Source organism: Sturnira hondurensis, unplaced genomic scaffold (assembly GCF_014824575.4).
Source record: "Sturnira hondurensis isolate 20B ecotype Veracruz unplaced genomic scaffold, ASM1482457v3 Scaffold0001221, whole genome shotgun sequence".
Lineage (NCBI taxonomy): Eukaryota > Metazoa > Chordata > Mammalia > Chiroptera > Phyllostomidae > Sturnira > Sturnira hondurensis.
In genome coordinates, this window is record NW_028073852.1 from 3,392,142 (window position 1) to 3,415,278 (window position 23,137).

General features: G+C 58.7%; 1 protein-coding gene across 6 annotated transcripts; it reads left to right on the plus strand.

The window, feature by feature from the left end:
* Positions 1 to 1,510: 1,510 nt before the first annotated feature.
* On the plus strand, positions 1,511 to 23,098 carry MXRA7 (matrix remodeling associated 7). 6 transcript variants are annotated; one of them, XM_037064810.1, is made up of 7 exons: positions 1,511 to 1,819; positions 2,827 to 2,832; positions 3,089 to 3,094; positions 10,125 to 10,173; positions 13,763 to 13,859; positions 14,903 to 14,983; positions 20,235 to 20,321. In XM_037064810.1, exons 1-6 carry the CDS (start codon positions 1,553 to 1,555, stop codon positions 14,934 to 14,936), a joined length of 459 nt encoding a protein of 152 aa, XP_036920705.1. In that variant the 5' UTR covers positions 1,511 to 1,552; the 3' UTR covers positions 14,937 to 14,983; positions 20,235 to 20,321. The 6 variants fall into 6 exon arrangements, with proteins under 6 accessions (XP_036920705.1, XP_036920694.1, XP_036920662.1 ...); XM_037064799.1 differs by lacking the exon at positions 20,235 to 20,321 and adding an exon at positions 17,913 to 19,040 and having other exon boundaries at positions 1,512 to 1,819; XM_037064767.1 differs by lacking the exon at positions 14,903 to 14,983 and having other exon boundaries at positions 1,516 to 1,819; positions 20,235 to 23,098.
* The last annotated feature ends 39 nt before the right edge of the window (positions 23,099 to 23,137 follow it).

Consider the following 23,137-nt stretch of genomic DNA (forward strand, 5'->3'; position numbering starts at 1 on the left):
GTGCCCAGGAGAACCTCCCCCAGGCTGTCTCGAGGGTGCCTGGGCGCCACAGAAGAACTGGGACTGCCTGCTGAGTGTGGGGCCTCCTGCCCTCGGCCACGCTTCCTCTCGCAGCAGGGCCCAGCACAGAACGCGGTGGACCCGCCACTGGATGGGCCCAGCAGCGTTCGCTGGGTGGAAACTTGTTCATCGCTGTAAATAAAGCCACTTGACTTGGAGTTGGGTTTTTTGCATTGTTTCATCCTTGTTCCTTTTCAAGGTAACTGAGTTTTTGCCTCCACATTAGGACCGTTTACATATGTATTTTAAAACAATAGGGACGGGGGCAAAAATGAGGCCTAAGCACTTTGGCTGAAAGTCCCCCCATGGCCAAAATCCAGCAGCCAATAGATGAGCCCCATTCCACGTTACCGTTCGGGGCCATTTTCATCAACCAGCACTGAGATTGTATTTTATTTCATTTTGCCTGTTCCCCTCATACTTCCATGATGCAGCAGGACTGTGCTCTCATCCTGTTGTGGAGCCCTGTTTGGACTGGAAGAAGCCCGAGGGCACACTCGCACCTTCCATGGGAAAGGAATCCCTCCGTGCTGCATCTGAGCTGACATCAGATGTCAGCTCGGGCAGGCAGGTTTCCCCAAAGAGCACTGAATGCATCCTCAGCACTGAGCACTTCCTTTTCTCAACAGGAGGCCTTATGTTTCCCACGGACCGACAAACCTGGCCAGCCCCCTGTTTGTTTAAAATAACTACAGTGGGGGCTGGGAGTGGTAAAGAAACAATGTTTTGGGTAACAACATATTTATCTCAAATATACACTCTTCAGCCACAGATCCCGGAAGGATCTGCAGAAAGAAAAATGGTAGATTCCCTTTACCTCATTCCACCCTTCCAGACATCCAGAATTCTGCACAGAGGGTTCGAAACGGGGAACAGAGTTGACCCCCAGGAACTGGAGCTGAATTCCAGAAACCTGCCCTCGGGGTGGGGGTGCCCAGCTACATTACTAGGAGGCTGAGCACGTGGAAGGCTGCAGGGGCGGCCCCGGTGGACGGAAACGGTCTCTGTGAAAGTGTCCGCGGGCAGCCCTGTGGAATAACGCGGCGTCTACGTGGCTGAGAAGCGGCTAAAGTAAGCGGGGTGCGTGTGCGGTTTTCACTGTTCTACAGGAAGTCCAGAGCCAGTTTACAGAAGCCTTCCTGGCTGTACTTGGCCCAGACTAGCACTTACATTTCCAAAATGCTCAAAGATAACCTCCGCGGGGCTAAAATGATTCCCGAAGATGACAATGAGGGTCCCTGAGTAATGAGCTCTGACCGGTTTTCCAAGCCCCAGGCCTGCCCCCCGGGGTAAAGGAGGGTTGGCTTTCCTCTGGCCTCAGAAGCGCTTCCCTAGGGGTCGGGGCTCCTGTCCTCAGGATCTGTCACACCAGGGGGCGGAGAAATCCGGGGCAGGGGCCGGGCAACGTGGGGCTCCGCCCCGGAGGGGCGGGGCGGGGCACGGAGGCTCCCTCGGGGTTCCCGTGGGCGCGCACTCCAGCCGCCGCGGCGCGATGGAGGCGCCGGCGGAGCTGCTGGCCGCGCTACCTGCGCTGGCCACCGCGCTGGCGCTGCTGCTCGCCTGGCTGCTGGTGCGGCGCGCACAGGCCGCGAGCTCGGACCCCGCCGGCGCGTCCCCAGAGCCTGCTCCCCCGGCCGAGGCCAGCGGGACCTCCGCGCTGCGCAGCCCGGGGGCCCCGGAGCCAGCGGCCGCGCCCGAAGAGCAGGGGGAGCCTGCGAGGCCCGAAGAGGCAGAGGAACAGGCCGCCGAGGAGAAGCAGGTACGAACCTGGCCCCCCAGGCACCCCTCCTCACCCCGGCCTGGTTCTTTCCCTGGCTCCCGCCACCTCCGCTGCCCCTCACGGAGCTGGGAACCAGGCCCCCACCCTCGGGCGGGGCGACCCCAGGGAGGACAGAGCCCGTGTCTGGTAGGAAGGGAGGGTCCGCGAGCAAACTCACCGTCCTGCCCCAGAAAAGTGTCGCCCAGGGATGAGCCTGTCGGAGTTTTTCGTTGTTCTGCTCCTTTTCCTCTTTGCGGCATCTCGGAGCCCAGAGGCCAGCTCCCAGCTCCCCGGCATCCCGGCACGGTTCTGCTCTGCCGCAGCTTCACTCGCGGGACGCACGCCCCACCCTCCCGCCCACGGGTTCCCAATCCACGTGCAAGTGGCTTATTTCGAGGCACGCATAGAGTTATCTTGCTTGTGAATAATAATACTTAGAAAAGGAAAGCAAACCTGCCTTTTTCTTTGTGGGCCAATTTGAATGCCAGATTCGAGTCAGTGATGTCACGTTGCGTGGGGGTGGGACTGAGAGACAAGGCACCGGACAGTCGCAGCCATTCTTATTGTGCTTTCCAAACCGCACCTGCACCCTGGCAGGTCCGCCCTCCCCGCGACCCCCCATCCCTCGGAGGCAGATCCGCCCGGCCAGGGTGGAGCACAGAAGCCAGATGAAGCTCCCGCAGCCACTCCCTCCTGGGGCTGCCCAAGCCACTCTGGCCACATCCACACCCGTCAGCTCTGTCCATCCGCGAGCTGCCTGTTTTGCTTCGGGCAGAGAGGTGTCTGGTAACTCGCCTACATTCATCACCCCGCCAGCCCCACACACTTGCCCAAGCCCCTCTTTAGATTGGGAACCTGCTCACCAGGCTGCAGCCCAGGCACTGTGCCAGCATCTTGGCACCATGGGCCCCCAGGCCACCATGCTAGGTCCCAGGTTTGATCAGTGCGCCTGGTTCTCTCTCCTGAGCTCCTGCTCTTGGGAGGATGGTCAGGGGTGCAGAAACCAGGAGCAGGCGGCTTTGGTGCGTTGCCGGCACTGAATTTTGCTGGATACAATGGCTTACACGGAGGAGAGCCCGTGGTGGGAGGAGGCGGTGGCCAGGCTGGGCAGAAACTCCCCACTTTGCACAGTAAGTGTACCAGACGCCCTCAGAGCAGGCGCTTTGCTTGACAAGTGGGTGACTAATTGCGTCAGTGGAGCCGGTTCTAACCAGCTAGAGAGGGGCTGCTGTGCTCAGCCCAGGGCAGACAGTGGTTCCGGCTTGCCAGGAGCTGGCGCTCTCCAGGGGAAACCGAGGCCCTGCTGTTCTTGCTGATGCCACAGGTGGCGGTGGCAGGTGGGTTCTGCACCCGTGTTCAGGATCCCTGCCTGTGCTCCGGCCCCTTGGGAACGGGGAGGGTAGGCTGCTCTCTAGCTGCAGCTTGCTGTCCGTCAGCCCTGCTCCTGCGGGTCACACAGCCGCCCTTCGTCGTCCAGTGGCAGCTTCTAGACTGAAGTTCAGAATGCGTGTTAGTGGCGCCCAGCCCTGTCTGGATCCTCCAGATCACAGTACTTCCGAGAGGACATCCCACAAGGCCCTGGCTCTTGGCAGTGTGACTCCTAATGGAGTCAAGATGGCTCCACCTCCCACCACGGCAGGTCCACGATGCTGTTTCAGTAGCCTGCCTCTGTGGAGGATGCGGGGCCTGGTCCTGGGGAGGGGGTGGGGGGGCATCTTACCAAGGTCAGGGGCCATTTCCTTGCTCAGAGGGCTTGCCCTTCCCTTCTGGGATCAGGCCCCCAGCCCCTCCAGAGCTGTCCAGCACCTGGAATCTAACTGGCAGCACCAAGTCACTGCTGAGCACAAGGGCCTGGACTCAGGTGCTGGGGGCACGGCCACTGTTTCCCTGCCCCCTGCCCTCCCGTGGTGGAGCTGGCCCTGGAGGAAGCTGCCAAGAAATTGTGTGGAAATGCACTTGCTCATTTCAAGATCAGGTCCCAGTGCGGTCTTCTGATCTCCAAACACCCTGAGAAGCATCTCTGGGGGAAACAGCTCAGGTCAGGGGAAGCAGGGGTGAGGCCAGCAGGGCAGCGGCGGGGAGGGGGAGCAGAGAGGGAGAAGTCACTGTTCTCTGAGAGCCCCACTTAACTCCAGCACTTAACTCGCCTCTCCCCTCCCCCTGCTTTTCCATTAACTGCATCTCTTCTAATCCCAGTCGCTCCCTTCCCTGCCAGCCTGGAGCCTGGGGCAGCTGCTGCCACGACTCAATAAAGCTGATTATGGGGGAGGATCTGGAGCCCAAAGAAGCAGCCTTCTGACATGGCTGTGGGTCACTGGAAAGTGTCCCCTTGGTGCTGGGGCTCCCGCGGGCTGGGACACTGAGCACAGGCGGAAGCCATGCTGGCGACGAGCCAGTCCCGGGCAGGGAGGCCGAGCAGAGGGCAGAGTCAGGAACCTGTCCCTGTCCACTCTCCCGGGGCTGGTGTGGGTGGGCACCAGAGGAAGCGAGCACTGCAGGTGCGCCCCAATCTCACGGAGAACGGTGGCCCCTGCGAGGCCAGGAGGCAGCGTTCTTCGTGCTGACACACAGGTTGGATCTTAGGGTTGCCGGGCTCCTTACCTGGTGGAGGTGCGGGTTCTAGAGCAGCTGAGTTTGAGGATCCCCAAACAGTGGCCAGGGCGGAGGGTCAAGCGGCTTCCGAATCGTGCTGGAGGTCAATCGCTGCGCCTGTGCCAGAGCTCGGGCACCGTGACCCTCGGGGCCTGGCTCTGCTCAAACACCGAGCAGGGACTGGCTTCTGGATTAGTGTGGGGGTGGGGAGCTCCGAGCACATCTGGGAGATGATGGGACCGTTTTCAAATGAATGGTCTGTGAGGTCATTTTATTGTATCAGTGCTCAGTTTCTGGAGTTGCGGTTACGTAGGAAAATGTCCTTTCTCTCAGGAAGATGCACGCTGAGACAGTTAGGGGTGACAGGCCCTGGTCCAAACAGTCCCACAGGAGTACGGGTGTGCGTGGAGAGAGAGCACAAAGACGCAAAGACTCTAGGTGACGGGTGTGAGTGCTCATTGTATCATCCTTGCCTCCCAACTTCCCTGTAGGCTTGGAGTTTCACAACACCGTCCTTGACAAAAGGAGCCCCGCGGGGAGTCTCCCAGGGAAGGGCTCAGTTTTCGGATGCTCCAGTGCCACTGCTGTTCGTCCACTCAGGCGCACAGCCCCGCTGGCCCTGCCTTGCAGCAGGCCCTGGCTCGCCTTTGCCAAGTCATCCTGCAGCGAGGTCCCTCTTGCACCCCCTACCCTCACCTGCCTTCTTGCCACAGGTGTGCTGCGCCCCTCCCCCCAGGTGCAGAGCCCCTAGCCTTCCCAGAATGAGCAAGGAGCAGGTGCCTCGCCTGCCCGCCATCTGCCCTGACCTTGGTGCTGGCAGCACGGCCCCACTCTGTGTCCTCCTAACAAAGTGGAAGCTGGAGAGTGGAGGCCCAGTCGGCACCCGCCGCCATTCATACCACCGTGGAGTCTCGTCTTAGTCAGCTTACGCTGCTCTAACAACATGTCACAGACTGGGTGGCTGAAACCGCAGGCATGATTTCTCATTCTGGGTGCTGGAAGTTCAAAGTCGAAGCGCAGGCAGATTTGGCTTCTGGTGGGAGCTTTCCCCTGGCTCCCAGACAGCTGCCTCTGTGCTGTGTCTTTCTGCAGCGGAGACGGGGCTCTGCTCTCTTCTCTACGGGTCCTGACCCCTCACAGGGGCCCGACCTCTGGACTCGCTGAACCCTGATGTCCTCCCGAGGCCCTACCCCTACACACCTACACACCCATACCCCTACACCCCTACACCCCTACACACCTACACACCGCCGCTTCGGGGGTTTGGAGTTCAACGTGTCAGTCCTGGGCGACACAAACATTCAGCCTGTAACAGGCCTTGTGGTTCTCCAGGAGGAAAACTGGAAACAGTCCACAGGTCCGTTATTTCAGACAGTGGATTAATTAGCAGGTTAGTAGAAATAAGTGAGGGGACAAACAGCACACAGGACAGTCACCGTGCGACCACAGTGCTTCTGATGGCATGTGTCCTGAACAGAAGGTGTTGGGGGGGGAGGTGTGTCTTTCGTAAAGTTGTTCAAGCTCAGAATGTAACGGTTTTCATGGGGGAAGAAGGCTGGGGGCTTTGCTAATGGCTAAGCTTTGTTCTTTCTTTTCAGGGAGAAAACGTAGCTGGCAGTCAGCATTTTCTACTTAGAGAGAATTTTTAAAGAACATATCTTGGGGAAAAAAGCTGCCCAGCTTTGGAGAGTTAGAAATAAAATGTGGCGCTTAGTCCCTTTACGCAGATTCTGTTTCTCCCCCAAAGCGTGGTGGAGGAGGGGCGAGGCCAGCGTGACCACTAGTGGGCCTCCTTCCAGGGAGCTGTCGCACCCTGATGTCCAGAGCATTTCTGGAGCAGTCTGGGGCTGCCCACGCTCATTGTCTCGTTGTCACTGCTGAGGACAGAGGGCGCGGATCTGCCCCAGACACCTCCCCTGAAGGGCACTATCACGGGACAGAGCTGGCTGCCGGCATTGGGGCGGCCTGGGGCTCAGTCTGGGCTGGAGAGGAAGTGGGAGATGCTCGTAGGCCCCGCTGCCCCGCTGCCCCGCTGCCCCACTGCCAGGGAGGCGGGAGCGCCTAATGAGATGAGACAGCCCAGCGGAAGCCCAGCGCAAGAATCCAAGGAACTTGCTTATCCAACATTCTGCCACAGAACATCCACTGATAAGGGTCAGGGAGAGGGCGGCCACGGCCCCAGGCTGTTTACGGAGCTTCCGATGTTCTCTGAACACTCTTTGTGGGAATCATGTCAGAACCCATTAATCCACAGGATTGAATGTGGCATGCTTGGTCACCTGAGAGACAGACAGTGTGTCCAGGGGGACATGAGGCTGGAGACCAGGACGGTCCTTATAGTCTGTACACGTGTCCCTGCAGGCAGGCTCCTGGCTGCCCTGGGCACTGGGTGTGAACACAAGGTCTCAGCCTCCCACCCCCACCCCCCACCCCCTCCCCGGGCCCTGTGCCTGCCCCACCCTGCCCCGCCCTGTAGTCAGGGCTCTCCTGAGGCTCTCCCCTTTTCGTCCCCCCCTAGAAAAGGTCCTGGCCTTGCTCGGGGCCTGCACCGCCCGCTGCCGCCCTCCAGAGCACACCGGCCCTCATCCTCCTGGCCAGTAGCTGAGGACACTCAGCCCAGGGCCAGGGGCGCCCCCCCAACTCCACCCTCACTCCCTCCCAGCTCCTGGGCTGACCCAGAGCCCCGTGTCTCCCTGCTGTCTCCTTCCCCTCTCCGCCCGCCGCCTCTCCCTCGGCAGGTCCTGGCACCTCTGTGGGAAGGACACCTCCTGAATGCGGGTCCTCTTCTCTATCTTTCTGGCTCTGCTACCTGTTCCACGACTCACCTGGGCTGTCCGAGAACTTCTGGCCCGGACCCTCGCTCCTCGCTCCCCGCTCCTCCCTGCCGCCCTCACCCATGCTACACCCAGCCGCCAGCACGACCTTCATTACACAGAAACTGGATCTCACGTCCTCCTGTTAAAGCCCTCCAGTGGCTTCCACAGCACGAAGTAAATTCCAGGCGCTTCCCCGGGTGGGACCCCACGGCTCTGCCTCCTGTCCTCGCTGTCCCTGCCCCTCTGCCGCAGCCACCAAGGCCTTCCCAGTGCTCAGACACACGGGGCCTGTGTGAGCCTTCCCTCCAGGCCTTCCCTGCATTTGCTCTTTGCTCTGCCCAGTGGACCCTTCCCTGCTCGGTCCTCACACGATCACCTCCCTTCGCCCTGCGGGTCTCCGTGTCCTTGACCACCTGCGTGGGCACACTGTGTTGGCACTGAAGTCATCTTTTGAGTGTGCGTTGTTGGCACAGCAGCAAGTCCGCTCATGAGAACGGGGGTCCTTGCCTGCCCTGTGTAAGGTCCCATCTCAACTCCTGCAAGGGGCGCGGCACACCTCAGCTTCCTTAGTGAGCCAGCTCCAAAGACAGGAAAGAAGGCACTGTTGGCCCCTGTCAAAGGCAGGGCTGTGTGCCCCACCCCGCGCCCCCCGCCCGGCTGCTTGTTTCTCTGCGTGCCCCAGGCCTCTGGCCAGTGCTGCTGTAGAGCTGTGTGTTATGCCCCAAGGAGGCAGGCTGCTCTGACAGGTAGTGAGCTCCCTGAGGCTAGAAGTATTCAAACAGAGATGGGATAACTGGCAATTCATCAAAGGTTTCATCGACATTCTTAAAAGCACTGGATACCTTCTCTTCGATCTCAGATGGAAGGCCAGGATGCAAAACAAAGACGGAGCTGCTCCGAGAGGGCTGGGCCCCTGTCCCTTCCCCCTCTCCTTGCTGCGCCCCGCACAGTACCCCAGGGAGCTCCTGGGCTCTGCCCACCGAGGTCAGGATAAAAACTGAGCTCAGGATGAGCGAAGGCGAAAGCCAGACTCCGTGACCTCGGAGGCCCCGCCCAGGTGCAGGCAGGTGGGGGCCCAGTGGTCAATGGGAAGGACAGATGCTGTGTGGAGGGAGGCTTTGGTCCCTAGAACTGACCAAGGTGCCAGCTTGCCTTCCCACTTCATGGCACACCCAGTCACAGATAGAGACGGACTGACTTTGCCGAGGCTGGAAGCGGGAGGACTTGGAGAGCTGGGAGTATTTGAACTGAACATGGCAGCTGTCACTAGGAGGTTCCGAGCAGGAAAAGCCTCAGAAAGTTGGCACTTTAAGGCGTCCCCCGAGGAGATGAACTGGAGGAGAGTGGGCGCAGGACCCAGGGCCATGCGGAGGCACTGAGTGACTGTGGCTGGTGGCCGGGGTGTGCACGAGAGGGCACCTCCCAGAGACTTTCCAAAGGCAGGGGAGAGCGGAGCAGTGGAAATGGAGAGGAAATGTTGAGCTTCAGTCCACCTTCCTGGGCTGTGACAAAGTGTCCCAGATGCTGTGACCACAGAAAAACTGCCAAGGTGAGAGAGAGCCAGTCTGGGATGTGAAGACATCAGTCCCTTTGTCTCCAGGGACGTGCTTTCCAGCTGCCAATATGGATTTAGAGAGCTGGCCTGAGTGTCCTCAGCCTGGAGCTGTCATTTAGAGCCTGTGGGGGCTGAGCTGAGTTGACAGTCTGTGTGCAGGGAACCGGCTGTGACCTCCGCCAGCACCGCGCTGGCGCCAGCACCCTCTCTGCTAGCCCTGCGCCGAGCCAATGCTCCCCTCTGAATGCAAGAGATGAAAGACCCGATTGCCTAATGGGATCCTTCTGGAAGGGGGGAGCACTCTCAGGCCAGTCGGCCTGCCGTGGGAGCCTGGAGCCCCTGCCCCTCGCTGTTCTCGGTGTCCATCTGGGACCCTCCAGAGATGGTGGGGTCTACTGGACCCCTCCCAGGCTGCCGGGCAGTGTGGGTACTGTGGGTAGACCCTTCAAGAGCTCCCAGTCACCCCTGTCCTGGCCTGCGCCAGGGGAGGGAGGGCAGGCATTCCCATGGAGTTAGTCAGGCCTCCCGCTCTGCCTGCTGAGTGGGGATGTGCACCTCTAAAACCACCCCAGACTAACCATGGGGGCAGCTCAGGTGGCTGGTCACGGGTCCCTGCAATCCTATCAGTGTGTGGTCGGTCCCCTTACCACACACTCCCACCTTCCTAGCGGGAGCAAGGGGCACTTCTCACCCTCCAACATTCCTGCAAGTTGAAGTCACTCCTTCCTGCCACCAAGGCCATTCTGGGATGCCCCTCCCAGCCATCTGCTCACTGTGTCCGTTCGTGGGGGAGAACCGGCTGAAGCGGGCAGAGCTCCGGTTATGGGAACGCAGTTAGGGACAGGAACAACGTCAGAGGAAGCAGCTTCTCTGTGGGGCCTGGCCTGCGTTGGCTCAGAGAAGCCACCTGCTCATCACATGGTAGTGAGGGTGCGGGAGTCCCCAGTCCCCTTATCAGAATGACATTCAAATACTCTGACCAGCACCCAGCTAGGAAAGGAAGGGCCCGAGGCACAAGGACAAACACTGTTCCTGGGCCTGGAGTCACCCCTCCCTCGTCTGGGCCACACAGCACCTGCACTGACACCACACAGTTTCCACTGCAGCTGACTGGGGCCCCCACATCCTCTCGGATGTGCTCACAGTCAGGCTGGCCCTGGTGGTCCTTTCCTCCCTCCCTGACATTCTGCCCACCACTGCCCCACCTCACCAGGGTGCTCACTCACTGCTGGTCCCCGTGGTGCTGTGGGACAGCTCGCTCATGAGTGGGCCCAGGGGTCCGGTGTTGGGGAGTAAAGTGGCCTGCACCCCAGGCGGTGACCTGGTGCGCCTTGTCTTGCAGGAGCAGGAGCTGGAGGGCAGGCAGGACCCAGCAGAGCCCGAGGAAGAAGGTGAGTGACCCCTGCCCCCAGGCTACACCCCTCTGCCCCTCCCGAGCCCCCTCTGTCTAGCCATGAAGGCTGGGCTGCACTGTGGGCCTTTGGGGCTGGTCCCCTGTTGAGGATCTGAGTGGCAGTGGGAAGGCAGTGGGTGGGTGGGGAGAGAATAAGGGAGAAGGGCTAAGGCATCAGGCCCCCCACGGCCTCGAGGACGTCCAGGTGGAGCCCGCTCGCCGATCCCGCCTTCTCACCCACCTCCCCATCCACCTCCTTGGCTCACTCAGCCTCCGCCTATCCGCCTATAAAATATGACCTGGGTCCAGATACAAGAGGCCCATCTGGAGAATGAGCTGAGTACCCCACCTGCTTCCTGAGGAGCCTCTTAACCCCGCCCCTGGGCCTGGCCTCAGGCATTTCCCGTCTCTGTTCCGGAGACCGAAGCCATTCCCAGGGCGCTGCCTGTGCTTGCGGCAGAAGAAAGGCCCGGGGCGGAGACAGCCTGGTTTCTGAGCAGCTGCCACTAAGGAGCCCGGCCTCCCTGGCCGTCAGGTTCCAGGCGGCCCGGAGACAAGAAAGGGAGGGACCAGGAGCATTGAGGAAACTGACCAGTTCAAAACTGGACCCAGTGGGCGGCGGCGCTCTCCCTGGGCACCCACCAGGGGCCAGTCCTGGACAGAGAGAACCCAGCACGGGTGGGGCGTCTTCAGTTCTTTTAAAAAAAAACCTTCAACAAAACCAGCAAAATGTCAACATTTGTTATACGTATATGGCAAGTATGTGGAGGACTTACTACAGTACTTTTGTGTGTTTGAAATATTTTGTAATTTTTAAAAAGCAAGGCTGTTGTTGTGACTTTAAGTTGACTGCTGGCAGGAGCCGTGGAAAGAGAAGGGCTGCAGGAATGCAGCAACCAAGGCCAGTGTGGGCGGGGGTGGGGGAGCAGGGCTGGGCCCTCCCTCTGCTCTGTCAACACAGACTGGGGGGGGGGGGGCAGGCAGCTGCAGGGGGTGTGGGTGGGTGGACATCAGCCCCTTCTGGTGGCTCTCCCTCCAAGCTGTCGGTTCTCCCAGACTGTCTGCAGAAACTGTGCCCCAGGGTCTGTCTCTGCCACGTCAGTGGGTCCTGTTAGTGACTTGGGGACACAGGCAGCAAAAGCTGAGGCTGCTGGAGGCCCTGGGCCAGTGTTCTGCAGACCACTCTCCAGAGCTCCAGCCCAGCCTTGTGCCCAGTCCCTGGGCCTCCCCCCACCCTGACTGCTGCCCTGGAATCCCCCACCTACCTGCGGGCCTGCCTAGGAGCCGGGGGAGAGGTCTGAGGCCCCAGCTGGCAGAAGAAAGCATGTGGACAGCCAGGCCCTCGGCTGTGAGCAGCTCAGCCCCCAGGCTAATTCGTTCGTGTGCCCTAAGCACACAGTGGATTCACATAAGAGGCAGGAGGAAGCCTGCCCTCCCCAGGGGCTATACGCAGAGCCTTCCTGGTCTAACAAAACTGGAAATGGCTGTGTGTCGCTTGGTATCCTCATGTGATCACATGAAAGCCTTTTCACGTCTCCCTGGCTTGGAAAATGTAAAACTAATCAGACATGCCCCATAAACTGAAACCCAGCTGCAGCATTTTTAACGTTTTATTTCTCTAACACAGCAACACACTGACCTTGACATGGAGGTGAACTGGCTTTCTTTGTTGCCTCTTGCTGAGGTCAGGGGCGAGCACCACAGCCTCTCTTTCTGAGTCTGCAGCTCAGTGTGACTCCAGAGCCCAGGCCCCTCAAACAGTGGCCCTGAGTCACCCAGCAGGGTTCCCAGACCCCAGACACGTCGCTCCACACTCTGTGCTGCTAGAAGCTCTGTGATTCTGAGTGACCAGGAGGAATGGCGCTCTCAGGCCCCCTCCAGAGCTCAGCCTGGAAGAGGAACTGGCCAGAGGGAGTGGGGTCTCCAGCAAGGAGGGAGGTGTCACCACCTGCCTCTATGTGGAGTCCCATCTCCCTCGAGGACGGCTGCGCCCTCCTGTCCCTGGCTCTGCGCCACCCAGGCCCCCATGCTGTGCTGGCTCCATAAAGCCTCCCTAACCCGACCCGCCCCCCCACCGTTTCCACAAGCACACACGAGCAGCTGCACTCGGCGTTTCCATCGCGCCTCTCTGTTCACTGTGCTGCTCACTGCCGTAGCCCCCGCACCTCGAACAGTGCTCAAGAAACCTCCGTGGACGGATGGGGGCAAGTCAACCCTGGCACAGAAACAGTAACTGCTCCGGAATGAGAAGTCTGGCCCCTGGGCCGTGGGGGGTGGGTGGGGCGAGGGGCCAGTGGACCATGTGTGTGCCGGCACCACCTTCTCCAAGGCAAGGTGCTGGTAAGAGGCGAGCCAGCCCCCGCTGCACAGTGGCTGGGCTCTCGATGTGCACCCAGAACCCCCTTGGTTTGGCCGGGAGAAAAACCAGAATCTGAGAGGCTGAGGCCTCTTCCTCCCCTTGGGTCCCCAGCAGCCTCTCTGATCACGCGGGACTGGCAGCAGCTGAAGGCCCGGGGGCCCCAGCGGGCAGGACGTGGAGGTGTTTGAGATTCCGGACACTGGAGTGAGAGGGGGTGAACCCTCTAGAATGGGACTGAGAAAGAATGCACCCGCATGGGAGGGCGATTTGCTGGTCTCTGCGTCTCCCTTACTCTGTTCTTTTTACCTTAATGGAAATGAGGCGAGACAAGCCATTCAGCCTCTGCCCCAGGGCTGGCCAGAGGCCGTGCACCCTGCACCTGCCAGGCAGAGGGACCCCTTCGGGCAACGCTCCCCAAAGGGCTTCTCTCCACACGGACTCTTGGTCTCTGCCTCTGCCCTTGCTGCATGTGCCGCCTGCGTCTGGCCTGTGTGCCCAGCGCGTGCCTTTGCTCCACATCCCATCTCCCTGCTTTCCCCTGTCCGAGCCCCCTGCTGCCCCCTTCTCAGACCTCGAGAGCTGCCCTTCTGTGCTTTCAAAGGCAGCTGTGGCATGGAGAGAATGACCCTGGCTGACATGACACCCCTGGACTGCTGGGCAAGGGCCCCAAGTCCATGAGACTGGAGGACCTCAGCAGGAGAGGCAGGGGTCCCTGCACAGGACCTGGGACCTGGGAGACGCAGGGAGTCCAACGTGTTAGCACGGCCTGCTTCCCAGAAATGAGCCCCCTCAGTCTGACTGTAATTAGCACAGCAGTGAAGGGGGCCTTCTGATGAGGTGAGACAGGCCTTGCAGACAGCGACTTGGTGAGAAAGGGCAGCCAGCCAGCTCTCAGGATGGCTCAGCCTGGCCCGGGAGGGAAGCATGTGGTGGCAGGAGCCACATTATTCTAGGAGTGGGCGCTCGTTTCTCTCTGGCTGTCTCAGCAGGACGTCACCGAGAGGGTGTGGGAGGAGGGCCCACGAGGTGCAGGTGAGGGTGCGAGTCCTGTCCTAGGCAAGGCTAAACCTGGGCTGGCGCTGGCCGATGGGGCCCTCTGCCTCTCTTCGAAGGGGGGCTCTCTGGCCGAGACGGTTCTTCAAAACTAACAGAGGGGAAGGGGACTCAACCTGTGGGAGGGGCCCAGCACCAAACCTCTGCCAGCTCTTACCCGGCCCCGTTTCCACAGGAGGAGAGGCCTTCTCCTTCAAGTACAGCCCCGGGAAGCTGAGGGGAAACCAGTACAAGAAGATGATGACCAAAGAGGAACTGGAGGAGGAACAGAGGTAGGCCCCCTCAATTCCTCGGGACCGCTCAGCTCACCCTGCGCCCGGCTCAGGAGCGGACAGGGAGCCCCGCCCCTGCAGGCTGCACAGGCCCTGACCATTTCCACGTTCACCCCAGGGCTTCATTCCTGTCCCAGCACGATTCATCCGGGCTCGATTTCCCCCGAGACAGTCCCCTCTGGGCACTTGGGGAGATGGGGCCAAGCCCATGACTTGCACTCCCACCCTGCCCCCCACAGAAAGAGAAACGAGGCAAGATGCCAGGGAAGGCCTGGAGCAGATCCGGCTGCTTGCTTACACGCTGAGTTCATGACAAAACCAATATATCACTCAGGGCAGAATGTGATTCTTTACGCTCCCCTGGGTGGCGGCCGCCCTGCGCCTCCTGCCCAGAGCCTGCAGTCCTGTCCTGTCTGTTCTGCTTGGCGGAGCCCTGAGGCGGCCGTAGCTGCATGGCTGCTCGTTCTTAGGATCAGGCTGCTCCCCGACCCCAGGCAGCACCCACTGCACACCACGGACACCCCTCCACATTTCCCACCCATCCCATCCTGCCAGAGGCTGAGGAGCTCTGGAAGCAGCCAGACAGCTCTGGCCACGGGAGGGACTAGGTCTGACCTGAGCCCAGAGTCCCCACGTGCATGGGTGGCCTAGAGCCCAGAGTCCTTTGGTTCCAGCAGGAGTCTAAATGCCTGCTGTGCATTTTCTATCTGGCCTCCCTCAGAGGCTTGGGGCAACTGGCACCCACAGAAGAATGCAGAGTGTGTTATTCAGGCTCAGCCACCTCTCAGTACCCTCCCCAGCCACCCAGTATCCACCAAAGGTCAGGAGCTGCTCCGTCCCCGAGAACCCCTATGTCCCCGTCTGGAGTGGTCACCCGTTCTCCCAAACTTGGCTCACAGGCTCTTCACCTGGGGTGGAGGGGTGGCAGTGCCGTGTCCCAGCGAGGAAGGCCATGCTCAGGGGAAGGTGGCTTGGGGAGTACCCACTCCTCCCTGGGATGACGCTGCCTCGGTGTGACCTGGTGTGCTGCCTTTATATTTCAGGATTGAGCTGACCTCTGACCTCACTTCCCTGTAGCAAGTTCCTTAGGTCCTGAGCCACAAACATTCTTGCAAATCCTTTTGGTAAGAAGACTAGTGCTTCCCTCATCCTGTCTGTGAGTGTGTCCCCAACACGGCCGCCGTGGTCAGACCTCCCCTCCTCCATCACCTTCACAACCAGTGAACACACACACTGCTGTGCACCAAGCCCCACATTCTTCTGGGGCGCAGGGATCGCCTGGTGAACAGGCCCCCTTCCTGGTGCCACCAGGTTCTTGGAAGCAAATGGACCTAGTGGGCCAGCTGGTGGGGGGCTAGCGCCCTCTTGTGGGGACCACATAGGGCTGCAGGACATGCAGGTGTCACGCCAGTTTTGGTTCTACCCTAAGAAGGTGACACAGCTGTAGAACAGTACAAGGCAGAAAGAACCCTGTGCTCCTAGGGTGCCGGACAGGCAAGTTTTTTACGACCAGAGCGAGGGCTGGCTGGCCTCAGCGCTGTTCTTGTGGGTCTGGGGACAGTGGAACACGGCCAGGCTCCCTTCCCTACAGACTGCGGAGGCTTTCGCACTGTGGTGGCCCGAGCTGATAAGCTGCAACAGAGGCCCCATGGCCCACAAAGCCTCAGAGAGTCAGCTCTTTACGGGGGAGGTGTGCAGCCCCTGGGTAAAGGGTAGAGAGGGGATGGCACACCTGTGGTCCCTCGAAGGTCCCTGGGGGGATAGAGGCTGCAGCCCTGAGGCTGTGTGCACTGTGTGCACTGGTGGGACCGTCAGAACAGGAGAGGCGAGGCAGGGGACTGGACGCCAGGCCTCGGGCAGGGGTGGGGGGTCAGGCTATCAGGCTACACTGTCAACTGGGTTCAGAGCTGGGACCTCGGGCATGCGGAGGGCAAGTCCCTTCTCTGTAATTTTCAGATAGCAGACCCTGTGTTGCCCAAGAGGGTCTGTGCCACCGGGTCTCTGAGAGTCTCTAGGTCACCGGTCCCACTTCGCTCTCTGTGGGTGGGGACTGTGCCCAGGCACTGCTGCTGGAGTGAAGGGGTTCTCACCCCCACGCCCACAGGCTGCGGTGGTCACTGGTACATCCTGAGCTGGGGAGGAGGGACAGGTGGACTCTACAGCCCTGGAACACAGTTCCTTGCAGGGTGGGGCTGGGGTTCACATTCATTTTCATCACTGCCCAGCCACGCATGCTCCCTGTGGCGTCCAACACGCCTGCCTGTGATGTCTGCTTGCTCCTCCTGCCCCTGCATGTGGTCAGCTCGCATGGCCCTGAGGGGCCCCCTTGCACCCCCGCTCTCGCAACCACTCCTGTTCCAGGCATGGCGATGCTTGGGTTGCAGAGGCTGGCAAGTCTGGCTTTGACTTTGCATCTACAGCACAGTAGCTCTGATGGGGCCTGGGACTGTTGGCAGGCACAAGACAGCGCTCCCAGCTCAGCCCAGAAAACTGCCCTGAAAGTGTCAGCATGAAAAACTACATGCGTATTACTGTCAAAGCACTAAAACCACAAGCCATTGAAGAGTGTGCACTCCTCCACTGGACAAATTCTCACAGCCAGGCTCTGCCTGTTTCCAGTTCCTTTCCTGGCATTCAGGGCCCCAGTCAAGTTGCAAGCTAGTAACCAGACAGACACGGTGAGCCCTCAACTTTAACTCGTTAACCCCACCAACACGGTGTCTGGAGCCTGACTGGTGTGAGGCCGCGTGACCCAGTAGTCCCCCAAAGCCTCAGTTGACAAGTTTTCGGGGAACGGCCCTAAGAAGCAGGACTGAAAGCAGGAGACCTCAGATTTGTTCCTCCGTGTGTTTAATTCAGCATCCCCACCCTAGGGACTGCTCACAGATCCAACTCCTCTGCCCAAGGGGCAGAGTGGGCAGGTCTGTAAATCCAGAGGCGGCGGCTGCTTAAGAAAGACCTGCTGTGTCACTGTCCACCCTCCTCCTCCTAGCTCTCTGGGGCGTGGGGCTCACAGGCATCCCTGGCATTGCCCCTGCCTGGCTGGGGGAATCCCTGGGTTCCTACCGCAGCTCTTCTGGGAGGTGGCCCACCCAGCCTGAGCATGGCTAGGACAGTGGGCTTGCAGGCTGGTGACTGTGCCCTGGCCCCCAGCAAGATGTCCCCCACACTCCAGAGCCAGTGAAGCTGGTAGGTTTGGCTGGCTCCTAGTTTGGCAGGAAAGAGATGAAGCACCACCACCCACTCCTCTCACTGTCCGCCACCCGCTCTCCTCCACTCTGGTTCAGAGGAAAAACGCAACCTTGGCTGTACCCCAAGCTGGCTCAGATAGATGAGGATCCAGGACCCCAGCACCCGCTCCATTCTGAAGGTCCGCAGGACTGACGGACACAATTCCAGTGGACAGTGTTTTATATGGCATAATGGGCAAGGGTGAAAGGAGGCAGAGAAACCTTGGCTGTGGGATCGCCTCCTAACTTCTGCTGCCGGACGGATCCGCCAGTGGCCATTTCTAAAAAGATGCTGACTCTGACTTCCAGAAGAGGGCGCCAGAGGGACAAAATTGAATCCCTGCGTTCTCTCTGGGTTTGTGTGTTTATCTTTAGAACAAGCGGGGTCACTGTTGCCCTCCACTGGAGGAGCGGAGTCCTAAGCTGCCAGTGTCCCCAAAGGGGGCAAAACCCAGCCAGTAGGAATAGGGAGTAATCTAGGGTGGAAAAACCGTCCCAGCACAGCCACAAGGCCGAAGTGCCCAGCATGTGACCTAAATGCAGGCTCTGTCCATTACCCAAACGCCACGCAGACTTGGGATGGGGGTCTCAGGCTGTTGAGCTTCCACACAGGGTCCCCTGGGGGCCCACCGCTTAGTGGAACAGACCGTCTTGCTGAAGGTGATGAGAAGTGAAGCGCCCCTCGAGTGTCTGGGAGGCCAGTGTCCAGCCGGCTTCTGCAATTCCAACCTCTCTCCTTCCTCATCCGTTGCCCCCTCTCCATGGCTCTCATACGGTGCAACGAGTCAGATCAATGACCTTTTCTCCCTGTTTCTCTCTACAGAACTGAAGAGTAACGAAGTTGCCCTTAGCGCCCTCCTAAAGGCTTTTCCACTTGAAGGCTTGAGATAAGACGAGACCCCCCCCCCCGCCCCCCGCAAGCAGCCTTGCAGGCTCCCAGGCACCTTGTGCCCACGCAATGCCGGGACGTCCCCCTCGGCTGACAGGGCCCAGGGGACACCCCTGCTCTCCTGCTGTCGGGGTGCTCCTCCTTGTCTCGGGGTGGCTTACTCTGTTAGGCTGAAGGGCTTTGGGCCTTTGGTCTCGCTCCCTGTCCCCACACGCCCTCCACACCTGCGAGCACCATGGGGTGCGCTACTTCATCGTTTTTAAATCGGGATAGTTTTAGCTCAGCCCTTTGCTTTTTCCTTCGCTGAAGCCCAACCCTGAAAGGCTCTGGGATGTGGGGGACAGAGGGGACCGAGCAGGGCCACATCCCTCTTGCTCTCTCTGGATCAGCCATAACTGGCTCAGCTATTGATGACCGAGCAGCAAAGATCCAGAGCCGGCTACCAATACATGCCCTTTTCTCCCTCCAGAGGAGGCGTAAAGCAGCCCTCCGGTTGCTCACGGGCCTTTTCACTGATGTCCTGACCTGTTCAGCCAAACTGCCCGGAGCAGTAATAACAGTGTTCGCTTAAAATAATGACTCAATGACGTGTTTTCCTAGAAACTTTCAGAGATGAGTTAGACCTTCAGCAGATAATTAGATCAGCCCCAGATTCATTTCCTGGAATTTTATATTTGACAATATTTATACTATGCCAAACTAGTCCACAACTTTTACATATGTTTGTTAAAACATTTTTAAAGCAATAAGTTTATAGAAAAAAATTTTCCATTTAATAGAAGGCTGGGAGATGTCCAGTGCTAACCTATAGGGCATGTGGCCTTCTCCTCTGGGCCTAATACCTCAGGTTCAGGGGCCTTGGGCAGAACGGGTGATGAGGCAGCGGCCACGCAGAGCCACGTGCGGAGGTGTGCTCAGGGGGCACACATGTCCCGCAGCAATAGCAGCGTCCTTGTCTGGAAACTTCCTGAACGTAGGCGCCAAGCCTCCTGTATGCTGATGGCTTGGGTCTGTGTTTTCAGCCTTTGTTCAGTCCAATAAACTCTGAGTAGATGATCCTAATTACTGTGTGCTTTTTTTAGTTTTGCTTTGTTTTTTTAAAAAAATCTGTGAACCCCTTGAAGTTTGAGCTTCCTTTCATTTTGATGCCTGGTACTCTCCAGCAGAGTGGCAAGTCCTGTGTCCACCCTGTTACAAATATGCAGGTGTCCCAGCCCAGAAACACAGGAGAGAATCTGCACTCACGGGGGCTGCCCACACGTACTTCTGGACTGTGAGTCCGTCTAAGGGGCTAAGTGACACCCTTTCAATGCCCAATTGTGGACACCCCTGCCCAGGCAGCGTCAGGGCCATGTGGCCGGAGGCTGTGCCCAAGCTGTGCACTCTGCTAGGCGTGCCGTGACCACAGCTGGCCTGGCTGCAGGGAAGGGTGTGGGGGGTCTCACCCTGCTATCGGGCTGACATCCCCTGACAGTGGCCGGTGCAGAAGCCTGAAGCCAGAACAGTGAGCTGGGGCCAGCATGCAGTGCCCAGCCACGTGGCAGCCTGGCAAACTGGGCAGAACAAGCCAGGACCAAACCGTCCCCTGGGTCCGCGGCAGTCTCCCCACCCCTTCGTGTCTGCACTGGGGGCATTGTCCTGTGCTGGACACCGTGACAGCCTCAGAAGGATACAGCTTGTCTCCAGCCATGCCTGGCGCCTGGAAGAGAGGCAGGGGCCCCGTCAGCCACATGGTGTCTTTATGCAAATTAGGAAAAGGCGCCCCTTCATGTGGCAGTGGAACCCCACACCCAACCATTGCCCCTTGGCCAAGCACATCTATAAGCACCCCTATTTACCAGCCCACAATGTTTTCTCTTCCTCTACTTTTGGCTCATTTCTCTAAACTAAGACTGTTCCTAACACGTTTCCGCACAGAATCCCTGGCCACTCAGTGGGGTCCACCTTCTTCCCCCTCACCTCTGTGAGACGTGCGGTCAACAGTAAAAGGGGGTATTGGGAAACTGAACACTGAGAACCTGAGCAATTACTGGGGGTCCCCAAATCTCCAGGGTAAACTCAACACTTAGAACCCCAGTGTTTAGAAGCAGCTCCTGTGTTCCGAGTGGGTTTTGTCTGAGTTCGGTTCTCTCCCTGTTCTGGAAAGCTAAGGCTGTGAGACCGCCCTGGGGGCTCGCTGCGGCTCTGTCTCTGTCTCTGTCTCTCGCGGCCTGGGTCAGGAGCAGCTTTTTCCTCTGTACCCTTTCTTCTTCACAGAGTGCAGAAAGAGCAGCTGGCGGCCATCTTCAAGCTCATGGAGGACAACAAGGAGACGTTTGGCGAGATGTCAGACGGGGACGTGCAAGAGCAGCTCAGGCTGTACGACATGTAGGCCGCCGCCCAGTGGGACGTCTGTGACCTGCGCTGTGACCCTGCCCTGACCCACGACCCCAGCCTGTTACTTTCCTGTGATCTTACATTCACAGACACAGAGCTGTACGTCACACAGGTTTGCTTGGTTCTTGCAGTTTCTACATGACGTTCCAGGTGTTAGGACTTCGGTCTTCAGAGGACAAAGTCCCCGACTCCTCTGGCTTCTGCCTGCGGGGAGGGTCCAGCTGTTCCACGGGCTGCCCTCCGAGACTCTCCTGACCCTGGTGAAAGCTCCCACCCAGACCCAGGGCGGGCGGCCGCCTGGGAAGGGCGGCTTGTAGCCTCAGCCCCAGCACGGGCCACGGAAAGGACACTCAGTGCAGCGGGGAAGGTGAACATCAGGGCCTGCAAGTCCGTCTGGTAACACTACACTCTCGTTCTGCCTTGGAAGGGTTTCCCGAAGGCTCTGTAACTGTGCGGAAGCAAGCAGCCGGGGAGCGCTCTGTGAGCCGAAAGGCTAATTCAATCTCACCTTCCATCCCGCAACAAAACAACCGTATCTGAGTTAAGCCCCCTGAGAGTTTCTCTCATTTAAGCACAGACTCCTCTGCAGGTAATGAAAGCTTATTTGAGCGCCTGTAACGCACCTGGAACTATGCTTGACGCTGCAGATGGAGGAACTAGACGACGGGACCCGGTGCCTGCCTTTCCGGAGATCGAGTCCTTTAGGGCAGGCGGGCGCTTGTGCGGGGGAGGAGGACCGTGCTAGGTGGCAGTCCAGAGAACGCGGAAATGACCTCCCAGGACAGTGTCTGGGACACGGACGGGAGCAGCGTGTTTCTGTGAGTCGGTGAGCACGAGGTGACGGCTGTCAGGGGCTGCTCCGTGCTGCTCGGGCCTGGGTTCCGGTCACCCCACTGACAGGAAATTTCATAGCCAATGAGTTAGGGAGAACCCATGAAGTTCTTATATATTTTTTATCTGCTGGACTAAAACTAACCAGCCCTGACTGGCATGGCTCAGTGGGCTGAGCATCGTCCAGAAAAGCAAAAGGCTGCCAGTGCCAAACCCAAGGCTGTTCCAAGGCTGCAATCCGAAACCAAGGCCTATTTGTTCACAGCTGTGAGAGGAAGACACTTTGCTCTCATTAGGGCCTCCAAATCCAAACTGTCCAGGAGAAAGAATGAGCAGGTGGGAGGGGGACAGGAAGGAGAGGTAAGACTTCCACTAGGCAGGCCACGGCAGGCCAGGACCACTGTGGCCCTACCACGCAGGGCCAGAGCCACAGGGGCTGACAGAGGTCAATCAGAATGAACTCACCAGGCCCGTAGGTTCAGAGACTTCAGGGCTCAGTCTCCACCAGCACTGAGAACCATCTCCGGGCCCCTAGTTCCTGCTCCCGCCCCCCCACCACAGGCCAGTCACCGGCCTACCCGAGAGCCCTACTCCAGAGGCGCCCACACAGATGGCAGTGACTTGTCACCCATCACACACCTACAGTGGGTCACAAACCATGGCCACAGACCGTCCATTTCTGTTTACCAAACTCTCCTTGCTAGAGATCTTTCAGGACCTCCTTCTTCCCTCCAAGTGTCTGTAACTGCTTTACCCAGACCAAAATTAGTGTCCCCTCACTTCCTGTCCTCCAAGGGGCTGCCGTCTCCGGTGCTCATACTGAGGATAACACGGAACCCGAGCAGCCTTGAGAGCAGGCTAAAGCCAAGGGCAAGCCTTCTGTGAGCTCCACGCACCCAGCTTTCCAACCCACGCTTTGGCTGATTTTTACTTGTTTTCAATTTTTTTTAAATCTGGAAATGTAAAGAGTTTTCCTAAGAACAGATCACTTTGAGGTTGTTTTGTTCTTCCCAATTTGATTAGAACATACACTTGTTGAAAGGACCTCCCTGTACTCACAGTTTGACCATTTATCTTCTGGGCAGCTGTCTGGGCCTGGAAGACATCAAGCGTAAGACAGGGCCTCTTGTTCTGAAGGCCCAGCTTGGCGTATGCGGGATCTGGCACTGAAGAACAGCAGTGAGAGGCTCTACCTCCACCAAGCCGCAACTGCAGGGCTGCAGGTGCCACCGATGTGGCTGAGACCCACAGTCATCCATAGGCCTCCCCAACCTCACCCTCTGAGATCCCCAGCCAGGCCCTGCTCTGCACTGTGGGAGGAGAGTAACCTGAAGCTGGTGAAAGTCATTTCCTTTCTGCCTCTTCTCCAGATACCCTTGGCCCCATGGACCAAGGTCCCATCTTAAGTAACCTGAGGCCCATTCAGCCAAGCACCCCTGTCCTTCCAGGGTCTAGTACTGGGTCCCTGGAGAGCAATGGCCAAGCTGAGCAAATTTCCATTGTCACAGATTTTTGTGGTCTTTGGTTTTCTCTTACAGTTATTGTTACTATCATTTTATTCCAGTGCCCTCCCCCTCTCCCCCACACCACCGCAAAGGCTTCCACCAGATTCTCCAGCACCACTGCCTCTACTCCTAAGTAAACCATTTTTATTAGTTTGGTTCAGGCCTTTTTGCCCTGCTTATTGTCAAAGGTAAAAATGCCCGTTTCACAATGTCTCTGGAAATCACTCCGTAGAAGATACCACCGGCTCCCTCACCTTTTCCCACGCTGCAAAGTCTGCGGTACAATAACAACACTGCGCTGGGCCGATGCCCTGTGGTTTGTTCAGCCATTTCCCTACTAAGGGACATTTGTGTCGTTCCAATCTTGTGCTACTTCAAATATCGTATGAATAAAACTTTGGGCGACTACCTGTGGAAGCGTGTTCTCAGGGTCGATTCCTGATAACG